Source organism: Macaca thibetana, chromosome 5, assembly GCF_024542745.1.
Source record: "Macaca thibetana thibetana isolate TM-01 chromosome 5, ASM2454274v1, whole genome shotgun sequence".
In the NCBI taxonomy this organism is placed as follows: domain Eukaryota; kingdom Metazoa; phylum Chordata; class Mammalia; order Primates; family Cercopithecidae; genus Macaca; species Macaca thibetana.
This window is the reverse complement of record NC_065582.1, coordinates 42,132,370-42,159,589: the sequence shown is the minus strand read 5'-3', so window position 1 is coordinate 42,159,589 and position 27,220 is coordinate 42,132,370. Positions and strand designations below refer to the sequence as shown.

Below are 27,220 nucleotides of genomic sequence, written 5' to 3'. Positions count from 1 at the left end.
AAAGATCCTAAAATTCCATCCAGCCCAACTATAAATCATTATAGTACTAGTGAAATTTTTAAGAAAAGGGAAATTGAAGTAATTAAGACCAAAATTTATTTTCACTGTGGAATCTTTCATTCCAACTTCACCTAAAATCAGTCAGAACTTAGTATTTTTCTACATGAATCCATAACAACTAAAGAGTACTAAGTTGTATCAAAATTAATTCTCCATTAAAAAAAGAACTGGCTTTAACCATGAAGTTTCATTTAAAATAGGCAAAAAAAAAAAAAAAAGAATAAAACCAGTGTAAGCAGCATGAATTTAAAGGTCACAAAACTACAAATCCTCACCCAAATACATATTCACTAACTTATCTCTGTAATATTCTCTTTACAATTATTATTTTTCAATATTTACTATTTAAATAGTCACTTACTGATATGGTTTGACTCCGTGTCCCCACCCAAATCTCATCTCAAATTGTAATCCCCATATGTTGAGGGAGGGGAATTGACTGGATTATGAGAACGGTTTCTTCCATGCTGTTCTCATGATAGGGAGTGAATTCTCACAAGATCTGATGGTTTTACAAATGGTAGTTTTTCCTACACTCACCCACGTGGTCTTGCGCTCTCTCTCTCTGCGCCCCCCATCCCCCTCCTCACCTGCCTGCTGCCATGTAAGACATGCCTGCTTCCCCTTCTGCTATGTTTGTAAGTTTCCTGAGGCCTCCTCAACATTCAGAACTGTGAGTCATTTGAATGAAACTCTTTCCTTTATAAATTACCCAGTCTTGGGAGGTTCTTTATAGCAGTGTGAAAACAGACTAATACACTTACCTATGCTGTCTTCTTATCTCTGCACATTCTACTGCCATCCCAAATATAATAGCACTTGCTGGTATAACTTTCCCATACTTTTCACAATTACAACTTTCACCTTTGGTCTAAAAAAAAATAACAATAAAAATTACATTATCACATGTATTAAAAATTTGTGTGCATAATAAGCTATGAAAATATAAAAAAACCTAAAAAGACAATAAGTAAGGATAAAGTAAGTTAAAAATTTTTTTTCTTCCTTAAAAAATATTTTTGGGTTGGGGCACGGTGGCTCACACCTGTAATCCCAGCACTTTGGGAGGCCAAGGCAGGCGGATCACGAGGTCAGGAGATCGAGACCATCCTGACTAACACGGTGAAACCCCATCTCTACTAAAAACACAAAAAATTAGCTGGGCGTGGTGGCACGCACCTGTAGTCCCAGCTACTTGGGAGGCTGAGGCAGGAGAATCGCTTGAACCTGGGAGGCAGAGGCTGCAGTGAGCTGAGATCACACCATTGCACTCCAGCCTGGGCAACAGAGCGAGACTCCGTTCAAAAAAAATTTTTTTTAAAGTATTTTTGGCCGGGCCTGGTAGCTCACACCTGCAATTCCAGCACTTTGGAAGGCCAAGGAAAGAGGACCACTTGAGGCCAGGAGTTTGAGACCAGCCTAGGCAACATAGCAAGACCTTGTCTCTACAGAAATTTTTTTTTGTTGTTAGCCAAGTGTGGTGACATTGGGAGGCTGAGATGGGAGGGCCACTTGAGCCCAGGAGTTCCAGGTTGCAGTCAGCTAAAAAACGTGCCACTGAGCTCCTACCTGGGCAAGAGATTGAGACCCCATCTCAAAAAAACAGAATAAGTATTTTCATTGCTATATATGTATGTGTACATATATATTTTTTTTCTCACAATACAAATGCAAAGGGCACAAGAAAAGAAGGAGGATGGGAGGGGTAAAGACTGTAAGTCTGCATAGAAAAAAAGACTTGGGTATGACTTTGATCAATAAATCAATATCATTACCTACTTAAAAAATAAATTGCTTGGCCAGGAGCAGTGGCTCACACCTGCAATCCCAGCACTTTGGGAGACCAAGGCAGGTGGATCACTTGAGGCCAGGAGTTTAAGACCAGCTAGGCCAACATGGTGAAACCCTGTCACTACTTCAAAAAAAAAAATTGCTCTTTTCAACCTTTAGCAATTTTAAATCCAAATCATTTTCTGTTAATATTGAATTTTTATTACATATTAAAATCCTTTCACTGATAACACATATCATATGAACCAAATCAATGATTTGTGGGCTACAATAGAGGATTTCAATGCAAAATATAATCTGGCAATTATAAGAGTTAGTCCTGTTCAATCCATAGCCTGGGTTCAAAAGGCACCTGAAAACAGTACCAAACCAGCTATTACTATACTCCCTTCTGATAATTTGCCAAAATTCTAGGCAGTGAGGTCTGTAAGACTTAAAGTATCTCCGTTTTTCAACCCTACTCAAGAATTCCATAGTCAGTCCCTCCATAAAGTAATCTCAATTCCTAAGAATTCTTCCCTGGAGTATTTTTGCCTGTATATTTCATTCAGGCACATAATTATACATTGAATCATGTTGTTAGTAAATGTTTTTGTTTTGTTTTGTTTGAAACGGAGTTTCGCTCTTGTTGCCCAGGGTGGAGTGCAATGGCACAATCTCGACTCAATGCAACCTCTGCCTCCTGGGTTCAAGCGATTCTCCTGCCTCAGCCTCCCAAGTAGCTGGGATTACAGGCATGTGCCACCACACCCGGCTAATTTTGTATTTTGTATTTTTAGTAGAGATGGGGTTTTTCCATGTTGGTAAGGCTGTTCTCGAACTCCTGACCTCAGGTGATCCACCCACCTTGGCCTCCCAAAGTGCTAGGATTACAGGCGTGAGCCACCAGGCCCAACCAGTAAATGTTTTTTGCAGAGATTTCTTTCCAACCACACTGTATGTACACCTTGGCAAAGGAAAATATATTTCATATTGCTTTGTAAATATACTAAGGATTCAATAAATCTCTGATGAAATAATGAATTCTTAATCAGTTTTAAGTATTTTCATACTGCTTACCTTTGGCTGTAAAAGTAAATGCTCCCATGCATGAATCAAACTCTCCACAATTCCTTCTCCAAATAAACCTGCATCGACAGTTTCTGTTACAACTAGGGACACTCTATAGAATGATTTTTTAAAGATATATGTAAGTAAAATATCATGCTATTATATAAAGATGTCAAAGCTGAGAGGAGAAAGGAAGAGTATATTATAGAAACAATTCATATGTAAAATGTCCTAATACTTTTAAGATCTACTACTGAATCTTGAGGAACTTTACTCGAATGCTACTTAAGCTCCTTTGTTCTCCACTGGCTCCTTCTCCTTGGTTTGGAAGATGGAGGGCGGGGGGAGGTGGGGAATGACAACCTTCGCTTGGCCTTGTTCCCTCTCCAGGTTATTTTTTCATTGCCTACATCTTTAAGAGTGGTTCATACCTTTTACCTTTACCAGTCTGTTCCTTAATGCCAAGTAAGAAGACTTCCATCTCCAACAGTCTATAAAAATATGATCTACCATCAATAACTCCCTACTTCCCAAAATGAATCCTCTTTCTCAGTTATCATTTTTTTGATCTCCAAATAACACTGATTGCAGGAGAGAGCCCTCCCTCTCAAAATCTATCTCTACCTTTTATGACACTGCATCACCCATGTTTGCCTCCTACATGTTGACTGTGCCTCTCTTATCACTTCTTTTGCTTTACCCACTGCCTGAGTCTTAGAAAAAGCCTAGTCCACAGAACTCTGCTCTTCTGTCCATGCTTTCTTTCTAGAAAATTTTACTCAAAGACATACGAAAATATTTTCTCCCTTCTCTGAATTCCTTCAGCATTTATTGCCAGTATCACACATTTATGTAGCTATAAGATAAGTTTCATGAATATTCTTTATCTTTCTATCTAGACTGTAAGTGCCTCAAGGGTAAGAATGACTTTGGTATCCTCCACAGTGCCTAGACCCAACATCTTATATACAGAAAATACCCAGTATTTATGATTGCATACACTTAGAATGTGAAAGGTGTTTCAAATCATCTAGTCCAATACCTTGAGGTCTAGACATTTGCTTAAGGTCAAAATAAATTAATAATAGTCTAATCTGGAATCCACAGCTCCTGGTTCAAAACCAACAGATCTTTCTACAACATTATCTGTGAGAAAAATGATTAAATTAAGGTAACTTTGATTCATGCCGACTCATGTCCCTCTCAAAATTCATGTTGAAGCCCTTAACCCCAAAACTGACTGTATTGAAGAAGGAAAGGCTGTGTAAAGACACAACAAGAAAGCAGCATCTGCAATCCAGGAAGAGAACCCTCACAAGAAACCAAACTAGCCAGCACCTTGATCATGATCTTCCAGGCTCCAGAACTGTGAGAAAATAAATGCCTATTGTTAAAGCTACCCAGTCTGCGGTACTTCGTTATGGCAGCCCAAGTGGAACAAGACAATTGAGGAAAATGCTTTTTCCTATAAAATGGGTATGAAATTTGCCTTAATCTAACAGGAATTTTTTCATGAGAATAAATGTAGAGACCATTCAAAACTGTAGGTACTATGTTAACATAAATACTATTATATATACATGGAAGAAGACTTTTTAAAGTCATAGTTCATATAAGGCACAAAAATATCTTCTTTCAATACAAACTGAATTGAAGTAAGCTTGGAAGATAAACCCAGAAGAGATAGGCAAAGTAAGTGCTACATAAAGAAAACTTTGTCTCTAAAGTGACTAGTATGGAACCAGATCATTTTCAAATTCCTTCTAGCTCTAAAATTCCATCACCCTTGTGATATAGATCACAGTGAGAAAACATACTAAAAAGCCAAGAGTTATATTACTTATATTCAAATCATTTAAAGGACCCATGCCAAAATACACTGACAGCTGACATTTCCAAAGCTTCCATTTTAAACAAATATATTAACACAAAATGTGATAAGTCCATTGAATCTGAACTGCTTATGATTTCTTTTTAAATACAACTTTTAAGTAGTTAGTGACCACACAGGATTATCCATTTTTACAAATGAGAACACTGAAATTAACAAAGGTAAAGTAACTTGCTAAGATCAAGTTTATTTCATCCCTTGCCACAAATTTTTCACAAAATCTTTAAATATTTTTAATAAAGAATATAATTTTATTTAAATGTCTTAATAGTAAACTATTCTATCCTATATCCATATCTTTACAAAATAAGGGTTTTGTAGCATTTTGTTTGGACTAAAAGCTAGAAATATATCTTAGTTTTTTAAAAATAGAGAAGTATAAACAGTAAAATTAGTTTACATGATAATACCTTTCAGGAATATGTTTTGGAATCTCTATGTCAAGTGACTTCATATGTAAGAGTTTGATCCCTGCTTCCATCTTGTTTGCTGCCACGACATCACAGGCAAGTTCATACATGGTCTTGGATAACTCACAAGCATACACGGAATGTGCTCCAGCTTTTTTAGCAAACATGCTACAAAGGAAAAAAGTGCTCCATCAAGAAAAGACAATCTACTGTATTTTCTCAAATTTTAAGGAAATGATGATGCTAAAATGTGGGGTTTTTCCTTTTATTCTTTAACACAATCATTACTGATTCTGCATTAAAAAATTAATATTCTTGTCTAGAAACAAATCATACAATAAAACATGGGATCTACTCTATTAAGACACAACTGGCATTATATCTTTAATGAATACTAACGGGCTTTAACTTAGACAACCAGATTCCACCAGAATGTTAACATAAAAAAGACTCTTAAATTCATTATTCAAAATGTCAATAATCCCAAATTTTTCTTAGCAGTTACGTCCAGTTCTTGATAAAAGTTATAGTAAAAAACATAATAGTTACATAAATAACCCTAATAAGATTATAATACTTTTAAATTCCAATGTTAAATTTTCTATATCTGCCAAAATCTTTAATTTACATTAGAATACATGTATATATCATCAAAATGCAATTACTACCAACCTTAGTATTCCAGTTCCTGCTCCAATGTCCAAAACACTTCTGGACCCCAAACAAACTGCCTTCTGGATTGCTGCATTATAAATCGTATTCCTCTTGGTGTCATTAAGCATGATAAAGTGCCAGCGTTCCACCAACCAGTTTGCAACACGATAAAAATTCTCCTTTGCATCACTGAAATCAGGGTTTAGCTTCACTGCTTTATGAAAATACCCAGCTGCTTCATCCCTAAAGCCCATTCTAGAGTAAAAAATGACAAAGACAAAATATATTCAACTATATGCTATCATACTGCAGTACCTTTGTTTATGCCAATCACCTGGCCTGGGAATCCCATGCCAGCACCCCAAATCCTGCCAACCCAAGTGCTACCTCTTTTGGGAAGTTGTCTGTGAGGAATGCAAGCCTCAGTATTTCTTTATTTTCTGAACCACTACATTTACATATTTCAGGAGACAAAAAAGTACCTGACTACGAATTACTATTATACTAACGTATAGCAGAAGATGTCACAGTCATCCTCCATTTAGCCAACTCCATTCCCTCTGTACAACACACTAATGCCTATGGCTTAGTAGGCTCCTCTCTGGGGGGTACTGCATGCCTTTTCTCTCAGCAACTGAGTTGAACAGTCATCAAGAGTCAGTTGTATTTGCTGCCAGATCAGCTTATGTCAGTTGTACTTGCTATTATAATTACATATTTTAATTAAATATTATACTAAGTAAATAAATATGACCGCATAAAGGGAACCATTGTGCCTAAGGACACTAAGCTAAACAAATGCTCTGAAAGAAAATCAAAGGCAAGTCACTCAAAATTAAGTACTATTTAATTATAGGTGAGCAAATGAAAAACAAAACACAGGAGAACAAAACCTATCCAACCCTCTAGAACAGTGCTTCTCAAACTATCTGTAATGAAAAACCTCTCCTCCCTTTTTTCTTAATTTTTTATTTTTAAGACTAGTCAAGTGCAATACTGAGAAGGAGGGAATCCTCCCTTTCTTAAACATCTAATTGTTTGCAGATCGATACGGCTGTATTGCACACGATTCATATGGAGCTGACACATCAGATTTCAGCAGCACCCAAACTGATCTATATACTCTCTTCTGCATTAGTTTCCTGACCATAGGCTTGGATTTACAGCAATGTTAAATTGCTATATCCATTTCCAAACACTTACTCTCAATTTCTATACTTACCTGTCATTAACCACTAATCTGTGGGTGAGCACCAATGTGTGGACCACACATTGAACAGAACTGAGCTAGTAGAGCCCTTTTCATTCATAGTTCTTCGTAAGTACCTTTAAGCATTCTGTCAAGTTTAGATAAACTTTTTTTTTTCCTTTTTTTGAGACAGAGTTTCGCTCTTGTTGCCCAGGCTGGAGTGCAGTGGTGCAATATTGGCTCACTGCAACCTCCGCCTCCTGGGTTCAAGCAATTCTCTTGCCTCAGCCTCCTGAGTAGCTGGGATTACAGGAATGCACAACCACGCCCAGTTAATTTTGTATTTTTAGTAGAGAAGGGGTTTCTCCATGTTGGTCAGGCTGGTCACAAACTCCCAACCTCAGGTGATTCGCCCGCCTCAGGCTCCCAAAGTGCTGAGATTACAGGCATGAGCCACTGCACCTGGCTAGAGAAACTTAATCATACTATTCATTCTAGGTATGGTTTAAGCAAAAAAGACATTCTAGAAGTCCAAACAGGGGACTGCACTCTAACAAAAAGCAATGGTTCTATGTCAAATAAGAGGCACTCATGATTTAGGCGAAAATGTATATGTTTTCAGTTAACGTATGTTATTTTAAGTTATCTTGAAAGTAGAACTATCTTGATCTTATTTGCAACTACCATTGTACATAGTACAGTACCATGTACATTGTATGTAATCATTATTTGTTGTGAGACTAACTCAGCAATGGGTATTAAACACACCCCTAATAATTTCCTGGGTTTGTACTTCCCTTAGGTTTGATATTTAATACATCACCAGTTTCCTTAAGCTGAAATTCTAATCTAAAAAATATATAATCTACTCCATTAAAGCATATCTCATTGAAAGACCCAACATGTGTGTCCATAATATCAGAGAAGTATAAGAACGCCAGGAGGGGGCGCCCAAGATGGCCGAATAGAACAGCTCCAGCCTCCAGCTCTCAGCATGGGCAACACAGAAGACAGGTGATTTCTGTATTTTCAACTGAGCTTTGAAGAGAGCAGTGGTTCTCCCAGCACGGAGGTTGAGATCTAAGAACGGACAGACTGTCTATTCAAGTGGGTCCCTGAGCCCTGAGTAGCCTAACTGGGAGATATCCCCCACTAGGTGCAGACCGACACCTCACACCTCACACAGTTGGGTACCGCTCTGAGACGAAGCTTCCAGAGCAAGAATCAGACAGCAACACTTGCTGTTCAGCAATATTCTATCTTCTGCAGCCTCTGCTGCTGATACCCAAACAGGGTCTGGAGTGGACCTCAAGCAAACTCCAACAGACCTGCAGCTGAGGGTCCTGACTGTTAGAAGGAAAACTAACAAACAGAAAGGACACCCACACCAAAACCCTATCAGTACGTCACCATCATCAAAGACCAAAGGCAGAGAAAACCACAAAGATGGGGAAAAAGCAGTGCAGAAAAGCTGGATATTCAAAAAATCAGAGCGCATCTCCCCCTCCAAAGGAACGCAGCTCATCGCCAGCAACCGAACAAAGCTGGACGGAGAATGACTTTGACGAGTTGAGAGAAGAAGGCTTCAGTCGATCAAACTTCTCAGAGCTATAGGAGGAACGACATACCCAGCGCAAAGAAATTAAAAACCTTGAAAAAAGAATGGATGAATGGATAACTAGAATAATCAATGTAGAGAAGACCATAAAAGGACTGACAAAGATGAAAAACATGACACGAGAACTACGTGACAAATGCACAAACTTCAGTAACCAAGTCAATCAACTGGAAGAAAGATAATCAGTGATTGAAGATCAAATGAATGAAATGAAGCGAGAAGAGAAGTGTAGAGAAAAAAGAGTAAAAAGAAATGAACAAAACCTCCAAGACATATGGGATTATGTGAAAAGACCAAATCTATGTCTGATTGGTGTGCCTGAAAGTGACGGGGAAAATGGAACCAAGCTGGAAAACACTCTGCAAGAATCCAGGAGAACGTCCCCAACCTAGTAAGGCAGGCCAACATTCAAATTCAGGAAATACAGAGAACGCCACAAAGATACTCCTCGAGAAGAGCAACTCCAAGACACATAATTGTCAGATTCACCAAAGTTGAAATGAAGAAAAAAATGTTAAGTGCAGCCAGAGAGAAAGGTTGGGTTACCCACAAAGGGAAGCCCATCAGAATAACAGCGGATCTCTTGACAGAAACTCTACAAGCCAGAAGAGAGTGGGGGCCAATATTCAACTTTCTTAAAGAAAAGAATTTTCAACCCAGAATTTCATATCCAGCCAAACTAAGTTTCATAAGTGAAGGAGAAATAAAATCCTTTACAGACAAGTAAATGCTTAGAGATTTTGTCACCACGAGGCCTGCCCTACAAGAGATCCTGAAGGAAGCACTAAACATGGAAAGGAACAACCAGTATCAGCCATTGCAAAAACATGCCAAAATGTAAAGACCATCGAGGCTAGGAAGAAACTGCATCAACTAACGAGCAAAATAACCAGCTAATAGCATAATGACAGGATCAAGTTTACACATAACAATATTAACCTTAAATGTAAATGGACTAAATGGTCCAATTAAAAGACACAGACTGGTAAATTGGATAGAGTCAAGACCCATCAGTTTGCTGTATTCAGGAGACCCATCTCACATGCAGAGACACACATAGGCTCAAAATAAAGCAATGGAGGAAGATCTACCAAGCAAATGGAAAACAAAAAAAAAGCAGGGGTTGCAATCCTAGTCTCTGATAAAACAGACTTTAAACCATCAAAGATCAAAAGAGACAAAGAAGGCCATTACATAATGGTAAAGGGATCAATTCAACAGGAAGAGATAACTATCCTAAATATATATGCACCCAATACAGGAGCACCCAGATTCATAAAGCAAGTCCTTAGAGACTTACAAAGAGACTTAGACTCCCATACAATAATAATGGGAGACTTTGACACCCCACTGTCAACATTAGACAGATCAAGGAGACAGAAAGTTAACAAGGATATCCAGGAATTGAACTCAACTCTGCACCAAGCGGACCTAATAGACATCTACCGAAATCTCCACCCCAAATCAACAGAATATACATTCTTCTCAGCACCACATCACACTTGTTCCAAAATTGACCACATAGTTGGAAGTAAAGCACTCCTCAGCAAATGTATAAGAACAGAAATTATAACAAACTGTCTCTCAGACCACAGTGCAATCAAACTAGAACTCAGGATTAAGAAACTCAATCAAAACCGCTCAACTACATGGAAACTGAACAACCTGCTCCTAAATGACTACTGGGTACATAACGAAATGAAGGCAGAAATAAACATGTTCTTTGAAACCAACGATAACAGAGATACAACATACCAGAATCTCTGGGACACATTTAAAGCAGTGTGTAGAGGGAAATTTATAGCACTAAATGCCCGCAAGAGAAAGCAGGAAAGATCTAAAATGACACCCTAACATCACAATTAAAAGAACTAGAGAAGCAAGAGCAAACACATTCAAAAGCTAGCAGAAGGCAAGAAATAACTAAGATCAGAGCAGAACTGAAGGAGACAGAGACACAAAAACCCGTCCAAAACATCAATGAATCCAGGAGTTGGTTTTTTGAAAAGATCAGCAAAATTGATAGACCGCTAGCAAGACTAATAAAGAAGAAAAGAGAGAAGATCAAATAGATGCAATAAAAAATGATAAAGGGGATATCACCGACCCCACAGAAATACAAACTACCATCAGAGAATACTATAAACACCTCTACGCAAATTAACTAGAAGAACTGGATAATTTCCTGGACAATCACACACTCCCAAGACTGACCCAGGAAGAAGTTGAATCCCTGAATAGACCAATAACAGGCTCTGAAATTGAGGCAATAATTAATAGCTTATCAACCAAAAAAAGTCCAGGACCAGACGGATTCACAGCCGAATTCTACCAGAGGTACAAGAAGGAGCTGGTACCATTCCTTCTGAAACTATTCTAATCAATAGAAAAAGAAGGAATCCTCCCTAACTCATTTTACAAGGCCAATATCATCCTGATACCAAAGCCTGGCAGAGACACAACAAAAAAAGAGAATTTTAGACCAATATCCCTGATGAACATTGATGAAAAATTCCTCAGTAAAATACTGGCAAACCGAATCCAGCAGCAGCACATCAAAAAGCTTATCCACCATGATCAAGTGGGCTTCATCCCTGGGATGCAAGGCTGGTTCAACATATGCAAATCAATAAATGTAATCCAGCATATAAACAGAACTAAAGACAAAAACCACATGATTATCTCAATAGATGCAGAAAAGGCTTTTGACAAAATTCAACAGCCCTTCATGCTAAAAACTCTCAATAAATTCGGTATTGATGGAACGTATTTCAAAATAATAAGAGCTATTTATGACAAACCTACAACCAATATCATACTGAATGGGCAAAAACTGGAAAAATTCCCTTTGAAAACTGGCACAAGACAGGGATGCCCTCTCTCACCACTCCTATTCAACATAGTGTTGGAAGTTCTGGCTAGGGCAATCAGGCAAGAGAAAGAAATCAAGGGTATTCAGTTAGGAAAAGAAGAAGTCAAATTGTCCCTCTTTGCAGATGACATGATTGTATATTTAGAAAACCCCATCATCTCAGCCCAAAATCTCCTTAAGCTGATAAGCAACTTCAGCAAAGTCTCAGGATATAAAATCAATGTGCAAAAATCACAAGCATTCTTATACACCAGTAACAGACAAACAGAGAGCCAAATCATGAATGAACTCCCATTCACAATAGCTTCAAAGAGAATAAAATACCTGGGAATCCAACTTACAAGGGATGTAAAGGACCTCTTCAAGGAGAACCACTGCTCAGTGAAATAAAACAGAACACAAACAAACGGAAGAATATACCATACTCATGGATAGGAAGAATCAATACTGTGAAAATGGCCATACTGCCCAAGGTAATTTATAGATTCAATGCCATCCCCATTAAGCTACCAATGACTTTCTTCACAGAATTGGAAAAAAACTGCTTTAAAGTTCATATGGAACCAAAAAAGACCTCGCATTGCCAGGACAATCCTAAGCCAAAAGAACAAAGCTGGAGGCATCACACTACCTGACTTCAAACTATACTACAAGGCTACAGTAACCAAAACAGCATGGTACTGGCACCAAAACAGAGATATAGACCAATGGAACAGAACAAAGCCCTCAGAAATAATACCACACATCTACAGCCATCTGATCTTTGACAAACCTGACAAAAACAAGAAATGGGGAAATGATTTCCTATTTAATAAATGGTGCTGGGAAAATTGGCTAGCCATAAGTAGAAAGCTGAAACTGGATCCTTTCCTTACTCCTTATACAAAAATTAATTCAAGATGGATTAGAGACTTAAATGTCAGACCTAAAACCATAAAAACCCTAGAAGAAAACCTAGGCAATACCATCAGGACATAGGCATGGGCAAGGACTTCATGTCTAAAACACCAAAAGCAACAGCAACAAAAGCCAAAATTGACAAATGGGATCTAATTAAACTAAAGAGCTTCTGCATAGCGAAAGAAACTACCATCAGAGTGAACAGGCAACCTACAGAATGGGAGAAAATTTTTGCAATCTACTCATCTGACAAAGGGCTAATATCCAGAACCTATAAAGAACTCAAAGAAATTTACAAGAAAAAAACACCATCAAAAAGTGGGCAAAGGATATGAACAGACACTTCTCAAAAGAAGACATTCATACAGCCAACAGACACATGAAAAAATGCTCATCATCACTGGCCATCAGAGAAACGCAAATCAAAACCACAATGAGATACCATCATTAAAAAATCAGGAAACAACAGGTGCTGGAGAGGATGTGGAGAAATAGGAACACTTTTACACTGTCAGTGGGACTGTAAACTAGTTCAACCATTGTGGAAAACAGTGTGGCGATTCCTCAAGGATCTAGAACTAGAAATACCATTTAACTCAGCCATCCCATTACTGGGGATATACCCAAATGATTATAAATCATGCTGCTATAAAGACACATGCACACGTATGTTTACTGCAGCACTATTCACAATAGCAAAGACTTGGAATCAACCCAAATGTCCATCAGTGACAGACTGGATTAAGAAAATGTGGCACATATACACCATGAAATACTATGCAGCCATTAAAAAGAATGAGTTCGTGTCCTTTGTAGGGACATGGATGCAGCTGGAAACCATCATTCTCAGCAAACTATCGCAGGAACAGAAAACCAAACACCGCATGTTCTCACTCATAGGTGGGAATTGAACAATGAGATCACTTGGACACAGGAAGGGAAACAAGAAGGGGGAGGGGGGAAGGAGGAGGGATAGCATTAGGAGATATACCTAATGTAAATGACAAGTTAATGGGTGCAGTACACCAACGTGACACATGTATACATACGTAACAAACCTGCAAGTTGTGCACATGTACCCTAGAACTTAAAGTATAATAATAACAATAATAAAATGCCAGAATGCCCTTTTTCTTTTAACTAGGAAAAACACTATCTTCTTGATTAGCAATTTAAATACATTTTGTTTAAATCTGACGCTACTAGACTAACAAAAGGTTGTGAAGTTGAGATACTCCAGACAAACTTTATTACACAAATAAGTGTCAGGAGAAGCAGCTATCATTTACTTTGGAAATATTTTTCTCCTGGAACAGATTCTTTCGGTGGGGTGTAAACGATATGCTATTTTTGACCAGAAAAGGAGTATAAAACAAAAACACCAAGAACCATTGTAAGTCAAGAACGAAGGTAAATTCTATAGCAAAAGCCACATTCACACTATCACGAATTCTGAACTGCTACTATCCAAATTAAAAATTTTGCTTAGTTACATCTCCCCAAATCAAACTAATACCAAGGATTTTTTATCGTAATGACTGGTAACTGCTCAGACTAATGTCCTACAACAACAGGTCACCAAAAGTTACAATCTGCCAAAAGTATGTAAGAGTTCCACTTTTCTGTCAAATTGAGTTTATCCTGAAACGTAAGTCTTGGAATGTTATGATCACCATATGTGTATAATCTGGAAATATAATTGAATCCTATAGAGTAACTCTCATTATATAAACAACAAAAGAAAACTTTGGAATTAAAATATAGATTTTTTTAAACTAATTTGAGGAGATTATTCATAAAAAAGATTTTTAAAAATCTTTTAAAACAAATTTCATTTAAGTGGAAAGAGGTTGCTAATTTGTAGAAAATGGATGCTGTAGCTGATCAGGTTAGCTGTTAACATGAACAAGTAACCCTCATTTGATTATCTGCCTTATTTTTCTACTTATTAACATACTCTACAATTAAAAATTATCAAGTATTTGTTTTTTAAAGGAGAATTCATTGTCACTCCCTAGGCCATGTTAATTAAGACTGTTAAAATGCCTTGCAGTTACATTACTGAGACTAGCTAATAAAGTTTGGCAAAGTATTTCTTATATAGAACTTTTCATTGAATAGAACTTAATAGAACTTGGCTGGGCGTGGTGGCTCATGCCTTTGGGCGCCACTTTGGGAGGTCAAGGCAGGTGGATCACTAGAGGTCAGGAGGTTGAGACTATTCTGGGCAACATGGTGAAACCCCATCTCTACTAAGAATACAAAAATTAGCTGGGCGTGGTGGCTTGCACCTGTAATCCCAGCTACTCTGGAGGCTGAGGCATGAGAATTGCTTGAACCTGGGAGGCAAAGGTTGCAGTGAGCTGAGATCCTGCCACTGCACTCCAGCCTGGGTGACAGAGCAAGACTCCACCTCAAAAAAAAAAAAAAAAAAACTTAATATACCCAAATAAGGAAAAGAATGATACTAGAGAACAATTACTGAACATGTAAAGGGATCTTTCTATATAAAATAGGACATTATAATCATGTTTCCTAAATAAGAATTCTCCCACTATTTTCTACAAGGCTGTGAAATTAGATGTATTAAAACAAACCCAAAATAAAAATTTTTTGTTTTCACCAGTTTTTCCTAATTATAAAGTTTCTATGGAGAGTACACAGAAATTCCAATGAGGAAAAAAGCTGTTCTATGAAAAAGTTACATTTCATTTACAAAAACACTTATGTATACATAAGGAACTCACTACTACTTTGTTTAAATTTATTGTGCAGCCTCAACAGAAAGTCATTCTGTCTTGACAGGTAAGAATTTTTTTTTTGTTTTTTTTTTTGAGATGGAGTCTTGCACCCAGGCTGGAGTGCAGTTGTGCAATTTTGGCTCACTGCAACCTCTACCTCCCAGGTTCAAGCGATTCTCCTACCTCAGCCTCCCGAGTAGCTAGGACTACAGACATGTGCCACCATACCCAGCTACTTTTTGTATTTTTTTTAGTAGAAACAGGGTTTCACTATGTTGGCCAGGCTGGTCTCGAACTCCTGACCTCAACTGATCTGCCTGCTTCGGCCTCCCAAAGTGCTGGGAATACAGGCATGAGCCACCACACCCAGACTAGAATTTTTTCAAATAAGCAATTGTTAACAAAAAGTTCTACACATCAAATCTCAAAATTTTCTTCTGAGGAGAGACATATGATTAAAAATTATAATACATATTCATACAACTTATTGCGAATGACCATATAAAGAGTTTACATTAATTATCACAGAGGAGTACATTTGTCAGGTTAATGATCCATGTTCTTCTTAAAAGTTATTTATAAAACATTATTTCTCCACACAGAAAAAAAAGCATAATAAACAATGAGTTATTACTCACTGTACAGTCCAGTGAGCCACTCAAGGGCCCCGTGGGCACCAGAGACAAAGGTAGCAGATTGATTAACAGCTGAGGAACTCAAGATACGTTTAGTAAGAGAAATTCTGTGGTCACTTAGGAATTTTGTAGTTCAGTATTCATAATATTAAGGTTTTTTTCAGCTGGATGTGATTTGAGGGAAAGAGAAAGCAATTAGTGAGGAAATGCATGAAAATACCTAAAAGGAACATTTAAAATGAGATTCATTAACTAAATTCCTAGGAATGTGAGCAACTGTCACTTTCAAACTTGGCAGAACCATGCTCAGTCCCCATTACTCTGAAACTTTCAAACTCAGAAGCAATGTTAACCTTTCATTTTATTTCCTATACTTTCACAGAATTCTTCATGCACATGAACTAGTATGCAGAAAGAGTTAACATAGCAGGGGGCTGACTGCCATACTTTGAAAGGCCTGGTTACAAAAGTGTCCCTTGGCTGGCATCTGGGAATTTGGATTTGGGGAGGGTTCTCACTATCCTAACTGGTAGTGTGCCTAAACTGATTATACAAACAATGCAGTTTATGCTGAACACCTGACCTGCTTTTCTTCAGGGAATCTAAAATTTTAGTATATGCCAGACAGAGGATACCTAAGTGTCCAGCTCCCAGTAAAAACCCTAGGCACTGAGCCTCTAATGAGTTTCACTGGTTGGCAACATTTCACGTGTGTTGTCATAACTCACTGGGGGAATGAAGTGCATCTTGTGTGACTTCAGTAAAAGAAGAACTTTGGAGGCTTGCACCTGGTTTTCCTTTACACTTTGCCCAATACACATTTACCCTTTGCAAATTTTGCTTTGCATCCGTTCACAGTAATACACAAGAGCCATGCCTAGGACTATATGGTGAGGCCTGTGAGCCCCTCTAGCAAATCAGCAAATCTGGGAGTGGTTCCAAGACTCCCAACATATAAGTTATCAACTTATTGCCAAATTCACCCTTTTTTACCTGCTCTGTGAAAAATGTATCTGGCCCTTTAATATTCTCCCACCAGTTGGCACAATGGTAAGCTTTGTTGGTAAAAAGTGTGGAGAGGCCGGGTGTGGTGGCTCAAGTCTGTAATCCCAGCCCTTTGGGAGGCCGAGGCCAGAGGATCGCTTGAGCCCAGGAGTTCCCGACCAGCCTGGGCAACAACATGGCAAAATCCTGTCTCTACAAAAAAGACAAAAAATTAGCCAGGTGTGGTGGCACGTACTGCAATCCCAGCTACTGGTGTGCAAGTGAGGGGCGCTGAGGTGGGAAGACCACCAGAGCCTGGGAGGTCAAGGTTGCAGTGAGCCATGATGGTGCTACTGCACTCCAACCTGAGTAACACAGTGACACACTGTCTCAGAAAAAAAGTGCTAGAGGCCAGGTGTGGTGGCTCACACCTGTAATCCCAGCACTTTGGGAGGCTGAGGCGGGTGGATTGCTTGAGGTCAGGAGTTCGAGCCTGGCCAACATGGTGAAACCCTGTCTCTACTAAAAATACAAAAAGTAGCCAGTGGGGGTGGCAGGCGCCTGTAATCCCAGCTTCTCAGGAAGCTGAGGCACGAGAATCACTTAAACCCAGAAGGTGGAGGTTGCAGTGAGCTGAGATCACGCCACTTCACTCCAGCCTGGGTTACAAAGTGAGACTCTGTCAAAAAAAAAACAAAAAGTGCTGGAGAGACACTGTAGGAAGAAAGGGTTTTGCTTCCGGATTCCAGTGTGCTTAGGGCTTCTCTGAAACCAAGCTCCTGAAACGCACGGCAGCTAGCAGCATCCAAGAGTCAGTAGCTTCCCCAAGGCCCCTTACCCTACTACATGGTTTTGTAATGGAGTACCTCTGATGAGATACTTCCCCATGAGGCTTTCTCTGGCACCCCAGCACCCCAAATGGCAAAACTATAGCCAGTTCCAGAAAACAAATTTACAAGAAGTTCCCTGGCAAGGCACTACAGTGACTTTTCTGCCATCCTGAGAAGCACAGCTGTGCCCTCTTCAATAAGGTATAGAACTCAGCCCAGTGAGGGGAACTCTTCCTTGGATACTCTTACTCCTAGGGGCAGTGGCTATTATGTAGTACATTACATAATATTAAAACTGTTATGATATTATATATCTGCTATTCTTTTCAGTTCTCCTTACTTAATAATTCTCTATATTAAACTTTCCCTATTAAAATTACTGTATGACTTATCCCTATCCAGACTAATACAGAATCTTTTTTTTTTTTTTTTGAGAGTCTCGCTCTGTTGCCCAGGCTGGAGTGCAGTGGCACAATCTCGGCTCACTACAAGCTCTGCCTCCCGGGTTCATGCCATTCTCCTGCCTCAGCCTCCCAAATAGCTGGGACTACAGGCGCCCGCCACCACGTCCAGATAATTTTTTGTATTTTTAGTAGAGACGAAGTTTCACCGTGGTCTCGATCTCCTGACCTCATGATTCCCCCACCTCGGCCTCCCAAAGTGCTGGGATTACAGGTGTGAGCCACCGCGCCTGCCCAATACAGAATAATTCTTAACAAGTAATACTAAAATCACTACAAACCTGAAGAGATGCTCCCCCATACTATTGCAAATCACTTCATCATCAGGAAACAGTTCCAAGGCCTGCTCATAGCAACCAAGTAAGTCTTGTATCCGATTGAGAGCATCAAGCTCTTCAGCCCATCTGAAAAGTGTGTACTGAAAAGTTTCCTTTACAAATAAGAAAAAAATATGAATTAGTCAATAACATAACAGATGAAAGAATATACAACATTAGTTGAAGATTCCAAGCAACAGAACTTAATTACTATTGAACGATCACCTTCAATTTCATTTAGCTTTAGTAGGCACTGTTTTCTAAACAAGTGCACAAATGAATGAATTTTACCACCTACATGGCCATAATAAGCAGAATTAGTCTGACCACTCTCTAAACTCCCTCCATTCTTAGATGCTGTATCACACTCTCCTTATTCTCCAGCTGCCTCATTTTTGTGGGTTCCTGTGTTTTTAGAGTTTGTCCTTGGCTCTCTTCTTTTTTCTCTCATCCATCCCTAATGCATTTATTATCACCCATGTGTTGATGGATGCTACGTTTACATCTCTAGTCAAGACCTTCTCTTCTGAACCTCAGACTCATAGATACAACTTCCTAATAGTCATTTCAACCAGGCAATGGATCTCCAGCCATTGCGAATGTAGTACAACTAAAACATTTCCTGAACAATCCTTGTGCAAAGAACTGAGGCAACATAAATCTTGTTCTTATCCTCACAGAGGCCCTATAGAGAGAAATTTAACATAAAATTTTGGAAAAGTTCAAAATGTCCTAAACTGATCTCATCATATTCCTCTGATACAAGACATAAGATTAAGATACCACTCAACCTCAAACCATAAAATCACCTTATAATGGTACCTTAACTCCACATACACTGTTTCAAACCTAGCCAATGCTCTCTCAATATCTTTAAATCTGTTACCTCCTCTCCATCCCACAGTTACAACCTACTCTGGCCCTTCTAACCATTTGCTGGACTACAGCAACAGCCTTAACGCTGTCACTCTAGTTCCAATCGCATCTCCCTCCAGCCATTCTCCATGCTGCAACACTGTGAAAAGACGGAAAGCTTTAGTCATTACAGCATTACAATTAAAACATTTTAAATCATCTTCACATATTTTATACAAAAGAGTTGATACTTGGAACTGAATCTTGAGGGAGTTTACTAGAGAGACAAGGATAAGAAAGGAGATTCTGGCTGGGCACAGTGGCTCATGCCTGTAATCCCAGCACTTTGGGAGGCCAAGGCGGGCAGATCACCTGAGGTCAGGAGCTCGAGACCAGCCTGGCCAATATGGTCTAAAATATATAAAATATAAAAATTAGCCAAAGATGGTGGCAAACATCTATAATCCCTGCTACTCAGGAGGCTGAGGCTGGAGAATCACTTGAACCTGGGAGGTGGAGGTTGCAGTGAACCGAGATCGCACCACTGCATTCCAGCCTGAGCGGTAAGAGTGAGGCTCTGTTCAAAAAAAAAAAAAAAAAAAAACACCCACACAGATTATATGAAATGGATCAGAGGGTCTACAGATAAGTGGCTTGGTGTGGCTGGAGTTTGGGTATTGAGAATAGAGTAGCAGGAAATGAGATTTCTACAAGGGGCCCATACAAAGAAATACAATTTGTTCGGCAGGAAACAGAACTAGTTGCTTACCCTACTGAATTTCAGGCATCGCCCTACAAATTTTACATATACTTTTTTTTTTTTTTTTTTGAGATGGAGTCACACTCTGTCACCCAGGCTGTATTACAGTGGCGCAATCTTGGCTCATTGCAATCTCTGCCTCCTGGGGTCAAGCGATTCTTCTGCATCAGCCTCCCGAGTAGCTGGGACTACAGGTGCATGCCACCACGCCAGGCTAATTTTTTGATTTTTAGTAGAGACGGGGTTTCACCATATTGGCCAGGCTGGTCTCGAACTCCTGACCTTGTGATCCGCCCGCCTCGGCCTCCCAAAGTGCTGGGATTACAGGCGTGAGCCAGCACGCCCAGCCTAAATATACTTTTAATACACAGCAATTTTTTTTTTTTTTTTTTTTTTTTTTTTTTTTGAGACGGAGTCTCGCTCTGTCGCCCAGGCTAGAGTGCAACGGCGCCATCTCGGCTCACCGCAAGCTCCGCCTCCCAGGTTCACGCCATTCTCCTGCCTCAGCCTCTCCCAGTAGCTGGGACTACAGGAGCTCGCCATGGCGCCCGGCTAATTTTTTTGTATTTTTAGTAGAGACGGAGTTTCACCGTGGTCTCGATCTCCTGTCTTCATGATCCGCCCGCCTCAGCCTCCCAAAGTGCTGGGATGACAAGCTTGAGCCATCGCGCCAGGCCAATACACAGTAAATATTTTTAAGACAGGCAGTGTCCCTGTTTCACAGAAGAGGAAACTAAGAAACAAGTAACTGAGGAAAGATCACCTGAGTTGATCCATTTTTCTATTGCTGCCTACCTAGAGAAGCAAACTGTATCTAAACATATCATCTCCTCCTAAAGTAGGCCAGCTGGTCCTTAAATTTACACCAAGTTTACATGAACTACAAACATCTAGACGCTACAGACATTTAGTAGGTAGAGATGAAGGATGCTGCCAAACATACTGCAATGCACAGGACATCGTCCCTCCCCCCATAACAAAGAATTATCCCATTCAAAATGTCAATAGTGCCGAGGTTGAGAAACCCTCAGCCTAAATAAAGCAAATTGCAAATTTAAGTTAAATCATTTTTCATAATTTAGATTCTAAAAGTACTTGAAAAAAGTACAGCATTTCAACAGAATAACTGTTGCAAATAATCCAATAATTGAAGTTTAAAGAATGCATCATTAAATGATAACCACTTTAGGCTAATTACACTTTATTCAACTCGAGGCCCGCTATATTCCTACTACACACAATATGACAAATCCAAAAGCCCTTAAGCCAGGGCATGCTTAAATTAGATATAGGGAGAAGAGGATCACGTGAGACCTCATTTCTAATTCGAGGGCCTTTAGAATTCTAAATGAGATGGAAGTTTTGAAACTGAGAAATGACAACATTTGACTTTTGTTGCAAAAACCTAGCTATGTTGACACAGAATGCAGGAGAGAGCTCAGTTGAGAGCCGACTGCAACAGCTAGCAGATGACTGAAGCTCAAACCAGGGTAGTAAAGGGGAAGATGGTGAGAACTGATAAGATTTCTGGACCTATTTCGAAGGTGAAGACTGCAGGATTTTCCTCTGGGCAGGTCGTAGGTGTGAATAAAAGAAAGGTGTCAAGGGTGAACAGTAAATATTGATAGCAACCACCCAGCCAAGAATCCTGGCCCCTCTGCCTTTTTTTTTTTTTTCCCCCTAATTTTTTTTTACGAGGACGTTGGATCTGCCAGCAAGTGAGAAAAAAGGACCCTCACCTTCACGTTGTCTTTTAGCTCCGGCGCCAGGCTGAGCACGAGGAGGTAGTGGGCATAGGCGGTGCCGAAGTCCTGGACGCCCAGACAGTGCTCTGCGCTCTGCAAGGACCGCGACACCAGCTCGTCCCGGCCGGCTGCCCCAGCGCCACCCCCGGCGTCTCGGCGGGACCTGAGCCGCGAGTTCGACATGGCAGTCACCACTTGTATGGCCAAAGGGAAGATATTTTGTAAACGGGACTAGAAAACTGTCTCGATGCCACACCTCCAGGGACCAGACAAGTGCTCAAGTACCTGTACCGGAAAGTTACCCTCCGCCGCGGGTAAACTAGCCCACCCGAGCACAGCCGGAAGCTCCGCCCCGTCCTGGCTCCGCGAGCGGCGCAGACCGTGACGCACACCCCGCTATTGCGGACCTGGCCGGCGGCGCACGCTTCGCAAACGTCAGCGCACCCGACGTGGGCACGTCACTGCCGCCCATTCCCGCAGAAGCGACCACTGCGCGTGAGTATAGGAGAGCTCCTGTGGCAGGACCTGTCCAGTCTCGTGCCCTTTTTCCTCCCTGCTGAAGCAGACCTCTCTCTCCCTCTTGCACTCCGAGAGTGTGTGGCTTTCGACTGCAAGACCTTGTTGTACAGACCCAGGCAGTGCAGAGCGCCACCCGCTCATGAGGGACGGTCAAGCATTTGTGATGATGCTTAAGACATTTTGGATCGTGATGCACAAAATTTCAAGACCGGAAAGAACCTGGACATAACAAAAGCACCTCAGACGTGTTAGAGGAAATGCTTTCACAGGCATTTCAAATCATTCTCACAAAACTTGGCTAGGTGGACCTTTGGATCACACTCGTCTTAATGATGGCAAACGTGATATCCTGAGAAGTGACTTGCTCAAAGTCACACAACCAGCTAGTGGCATAGGCATGGTTCAAATCCAAGTTCCCTGCCAACTATCTGTTCAGTTATAAGATGAGCTTAGGGGTTATTACACTGTTCCATGTCTTATCACTGGATAGTGGTTACATTAATACAAAGACAGTTTTTCCACATTCAAGTATGGCCTCTAAGATACAGATTCCAAACTCTAAAAGGGAGGGGAGCATAGTTATTACGGCCGAAAAGTTATTTTTGTCCCAATTTTCAAATACATTAAAGGACAATATCTTCAATCGAGCATTTTGCATATCAAACTAATACACTTTGAGGGCTCCTCTAATTCTCAAAAACACGTCATGCCTTTTTGCCTTCTCTTCTGATCCAATTACCTGAACTACCCTTTTTTTGAGCACTTGCCAGTGTAAACCCTAATCAGTATTTTTAGGTTCCAGTTCACTAGATTGTGAGCTATTCTTAATCACTTTTGTGACCTTTGCACCTAGCGGATTATGATGCAAAGTAAGGACTTTGATTTTTTTTTTTTTTTTTTTTTTTTTTTTTTTTTTTTTTTTTTGAGATAGAGTCTTGCCCTGTGGCAGGCTGGAGTGCAGTGGTGTGATCTCGGCTCACTGCAACCTCTGCCTCTAGGGTTCAAGCGATTCTCATGTCTCAGCCTCCCAAGTAGTTGGGACTACAGGCGAGCGCCACCACGCCAAGCTAATTTTTGTAGTTTTAGTAGACGCGGGGTTTTGTTGGCCATGTTGGCCAGGATGGTGATTTTTAATTTAATGCAAAGGGCCAGCGCGGTGGCTCACGCCTGTAATCCCAGCACTTTGGGAGGCCGAGGCGGACAGATCACTTCAGATCAGGGGTTCGAGACCAGCCTGGCCAACGTGTGAAGCCCTGTCTCTACTAAAAAAATAATAATAATACAAAAATTAGCTGGGCGTGGTGATGGGTGTCTGTAATCCCATCTACTCGGGAGGCTGAGGCAGGAGAATCGCTTGAACCTGGAAGGCAGAGGTTGCAGTGAGCAGAGATCGTGGCATTGCACTCCAGCCTGGATGGTAAGAGTGAAACTGAGTGTCAAAAATAACAATAATAATAATAATTTAACGCAAAGTATAGCCCCACTCCTAGGTTTTGCACGTAGACTTTTCCAACTATTCATGTTCCTATTTCTCTCCTATGCTTAATTGCTACTTTCTGTACAAAATAAATTAGGACTTAATGTATGATACTTCCTTAACGAAACTGAAACGTCTAAGGCTAAGGCCTTTCTATTCCTAGTAGGAATCAACAGAACATGAAAGGGCCATCGGACTTCTTAAAAAAGGGCATTCGAGGCCGGGCGCGGTGGCTCACGCCTGTAATCCCAGCACTTTGGGAGGCCGAGGCGGGCAGATCACAAGGTCAGGAGATCGAGACCACGGTGAAACCCCGTCTCTACTAAAAATACAAAAAAAAATTAGCCGGGCGCGGTGGCGGGCGCCTGTAGTCCCAGCTACTCAGGAGGCTGAGGCAGGAGAATGGCGTAAACCCAGGAGGCGGAGCTTGCAGTGAGCCGAGATCGCGCCACTGCACTCCAGCCTGGGCGACAGAGCGAGACTCCGTCTCAAAAAACAAAAAAGCAAAAACAAACAAAAAAAAAAAGGGCATTCGAGAGCAAGCTTGGTCCTTTCTAGCCCATCCAATCAGCATTCCTTAGGATTATTTATTTTAAAAAGGCCTATTAAAGCTACCTTTCCTACTTTAATCACAAGAGCACTATAACCATCAAATGAGATAATATCTGGAAACATTTTTTATCTGGTATACATATAGAGTTAATGTTATCCATTGTTACTATTATCTGGAATCACTTAAAAATTATCTGGATGGCTGAGCACGGTGGCTAACACCTGTAATCCCAGCACTTTGGGAGGCCAAGGCAGGCGCATCACAAGGTCAAGAGATTGAGACCATCCTGGCTAACACGGTGAAACCCTGTCTCTACTAAAAATACAAAAAACTAGCCGGGCGAGGTGGCGGGCGCCTGTAGTCCCAGCTACTCGGGAGGCTGAGGCAGGAGAATGGCGTGAACCCGAGAGGGCGAGCTTGCAGTGAGCCGAGATTGTGCCACTGCACTCCAGCGTGGGTGACAGAGCGAGACTCTGTCTCAAAATAAATAAGTAAGTAAATAAATAAATAAATCTGGATTATTAAAATAAAAATTAGGTTACTAACACCTGTAAGCACTTGATCAAAAGTGTATGCACCAATATCCTTTAAGTGTCAGATGTGGTTGACTGAAACCTCTTTTCAGAAAGCAGAAAGAAACCTCCCAGTCTTTCACTGCAGAAAAGTGGGTTGGAGATGAATCACCGAAACGTCATCCTTCCAGTCACCTCTGTGAGTCCCTGCTTCAGCTGACTTACTTCACTTTACATATTATCTTGTACTCCAGGGCATGCTTTCTGCTTCCACAGGGGCAGGGTTTCTTTTCTTTTGTTTTGCTCCATTTTGTTTTTTGGTCTGTTTGGTTCATTGAGATAACCTGAGTACCTAAAACACCTAGACTGCATGAAACTTATACTGAACATATTTCTACCAAGTCTGTGGAGGGCAAGAGATGGAGGAGGGGCTTGAGACAGAGTTTCATTCTTGTTGCCCAGGCTGGAGCGCAATGGTGCGATCTCGGCTCACTGCAACCTCCGCCTCCTGGGTTCAAGCGATTCTCCTGCCTCAGCCTCCCTAGTAGCTGGGATTACAGGCAGCCACCACACCCGAATAATTTTGTATTTTTAGTAGAGATGGGGTTTCTCCATGTTGGTCAGGCTGGTCTCGAGCTCCTGACCTCAGGTGATCCACCCACCTCTGCCTCCCAAAGTGCTGGAATTACAGGCGTGAGCCACTGCACCCGGCCAAATATTTGCATTTTTTGGTGGTTTATCTATAGCTTCAAGACACTCTGAACATAGAGTAGGTCATTTGAAAAAATGGAATGATACAAATAACATGGAACATCTGGTCACCTTAAGAAACTGGAATTGACTGGGTGTGGTGACTCATGCCTGTAATTCCAGAGCTTTGAGAGGCTAAGGCAGGAGAATGACTTGAGGCCAGGAGTTCAAGACCAGCCTGAGCAACATAGCAAGACTCCACCTCTACAAAAAATTTAAAATAAAAAAGTTAGCTGGGTGTGGTGGCACACACCTGTGGTCCTAGGTACTCAGGAGTCTGAGATGGGAGGATCTCCGAGGAGTTCAAAGCTTCAGTTAGCTATGATTGTACCACTGTACTCTAGCAACAGCGCAAGACCGTGTCTCAAATAAATAAATAAACTGGAATTGTAAATATATTTTGATTACTATTTTCTGTTCCTTTATTACCTCAGTACTGGTTGAGGCTGAGTTACTTAAGATTCTTCATCTTTATGAAGATTAACTGAATTTATTGTAATTACCTTTCATGCCTTTTGGAAGAGCCCTATATTCAAAGAACCCAGAAGTACAATGAAAAACAAAGGCAGAATGTAGGTTATACTTTTTTATTCTTAATCATAGATTTCTTTAGAAACATTGAAAGCATCACTTTTTTGTTGACGATAGCCCTTTTGCCCCTCACAACTATGATCTTTACCTCTGAGAGTCTATTTGGTTCCTTCCTTTACATTTCCTTTTTTACCCTCTTTTAGGATTCTAAGAAAAACCTCAATGATGTAGAAAACCACTGCTGACTGGGAGGCAGGTCCAAATGTGGTTGTGTTTCATCATATTCCGGGCACCTTGTCAACAAACCACACATGCCAAACACAGAAGTAAAACCAGCTGAAGGGCTCTCAGTCAGCTTTCCAATGTGCAAAAGTTTAAAGTTAACAAGTGGGAAAAATGCTCATAGAAAGTGTATTAACAACGGGCTGGGAGCAGTGGCTCATGCTTTAATCCCAGTACTTTGGGAGGCCAAGGTGGTCAGATGACTTGAGGTCAGCAGTTCAAGACCAGCCTGGGCAACATGGTGAAAACCTTGTCTCTACTAAAAATACAAAAATTAGCTGGGTGTGGTGGCATGCACCTGTAGTCCCAGCTATTCGGGAGGCTGAGGTGGGAGGATTGTTTGAGCCTGGGAGATGGAGGTGGCAGTGAGCCCCGATCGTGCCACTGCACTCCAGCCTGGGTGACAGAGCCAGACTCAGTCTCTAAATAAATTAATTAATAAAAAATAAGAATAAAGCATATTAACAAGGGATAAACAACTTGTCAGCTTGTTGTGTTTATAAATGTAGAGGTTCTTTTTTTTTTTTTTTTTTGAGATGGAGTTTCACTCTGTCACCCAGGCTGGAGTGCGGTGGCACGATCTCGGCTCACTGCATCTTCCACCTCCCATGTTCAAGCAATTCTCTGCCTCAGCCTCCCAAGTAGCTGGGATTACAGGCGCCCACCACCATGGCCTGCTAATTTTTTTTTTTTTTTTTTTTTTTTTTGGTATTTTTAGTAGAGATGGGGTTTCACCATCTTGACCGGGCTGATCTTGAACTCCTGACCTCGAGATCCACCCGCCCCGGTCTCCCAAAGTGCTGGGATTACAGGCATGAGGCACTGCACCCAGC

The 27,220-nt window shown here is 40.7% G+C and overlaps 1 protein-coding gene across 1 annotated transcript in view; it reads right to left on the bottom strand.

The window, feature by feature from the left end:
• Positions 1–22,189, bottom strand: part of PRMT9 (protein arginine methyltransferase 9) — a 46,234-nt gene extending 24,045 nt beyond the window's left edge. The window contains exons 1-6 of the mRNA XM_050791860.1: positions 21,758–22,189; positions 18,368–18,516; positions 5,875–6,111; positions 5,203–5,370; positions 2,911–3,013; positions 825–931 (exon numbers count right to left, since the gene is read on the bottom strand). Of these exons, the coding sequence (XP_050647817.1) occupies positions 825–931; positions 2,911–3,013; positions 5,203–5,370; positions 5,875–6,111; positions 18,368–18,516; positions 21,758–21,946 (953 nt within the window). The 5' untranslated portion in view covers positions 21,947–22,189. The remainder of the gene's footprint in view (positions 1–824; positions 932–2,910; positions 3,014–5,202; positions 5,371–5,874; positions 6,112–18,367; positions 18,517–21,757) is intronic.
• Between the last annotated feature and the right edge of the window lie 5,031 nt (positions 22,190–27,220).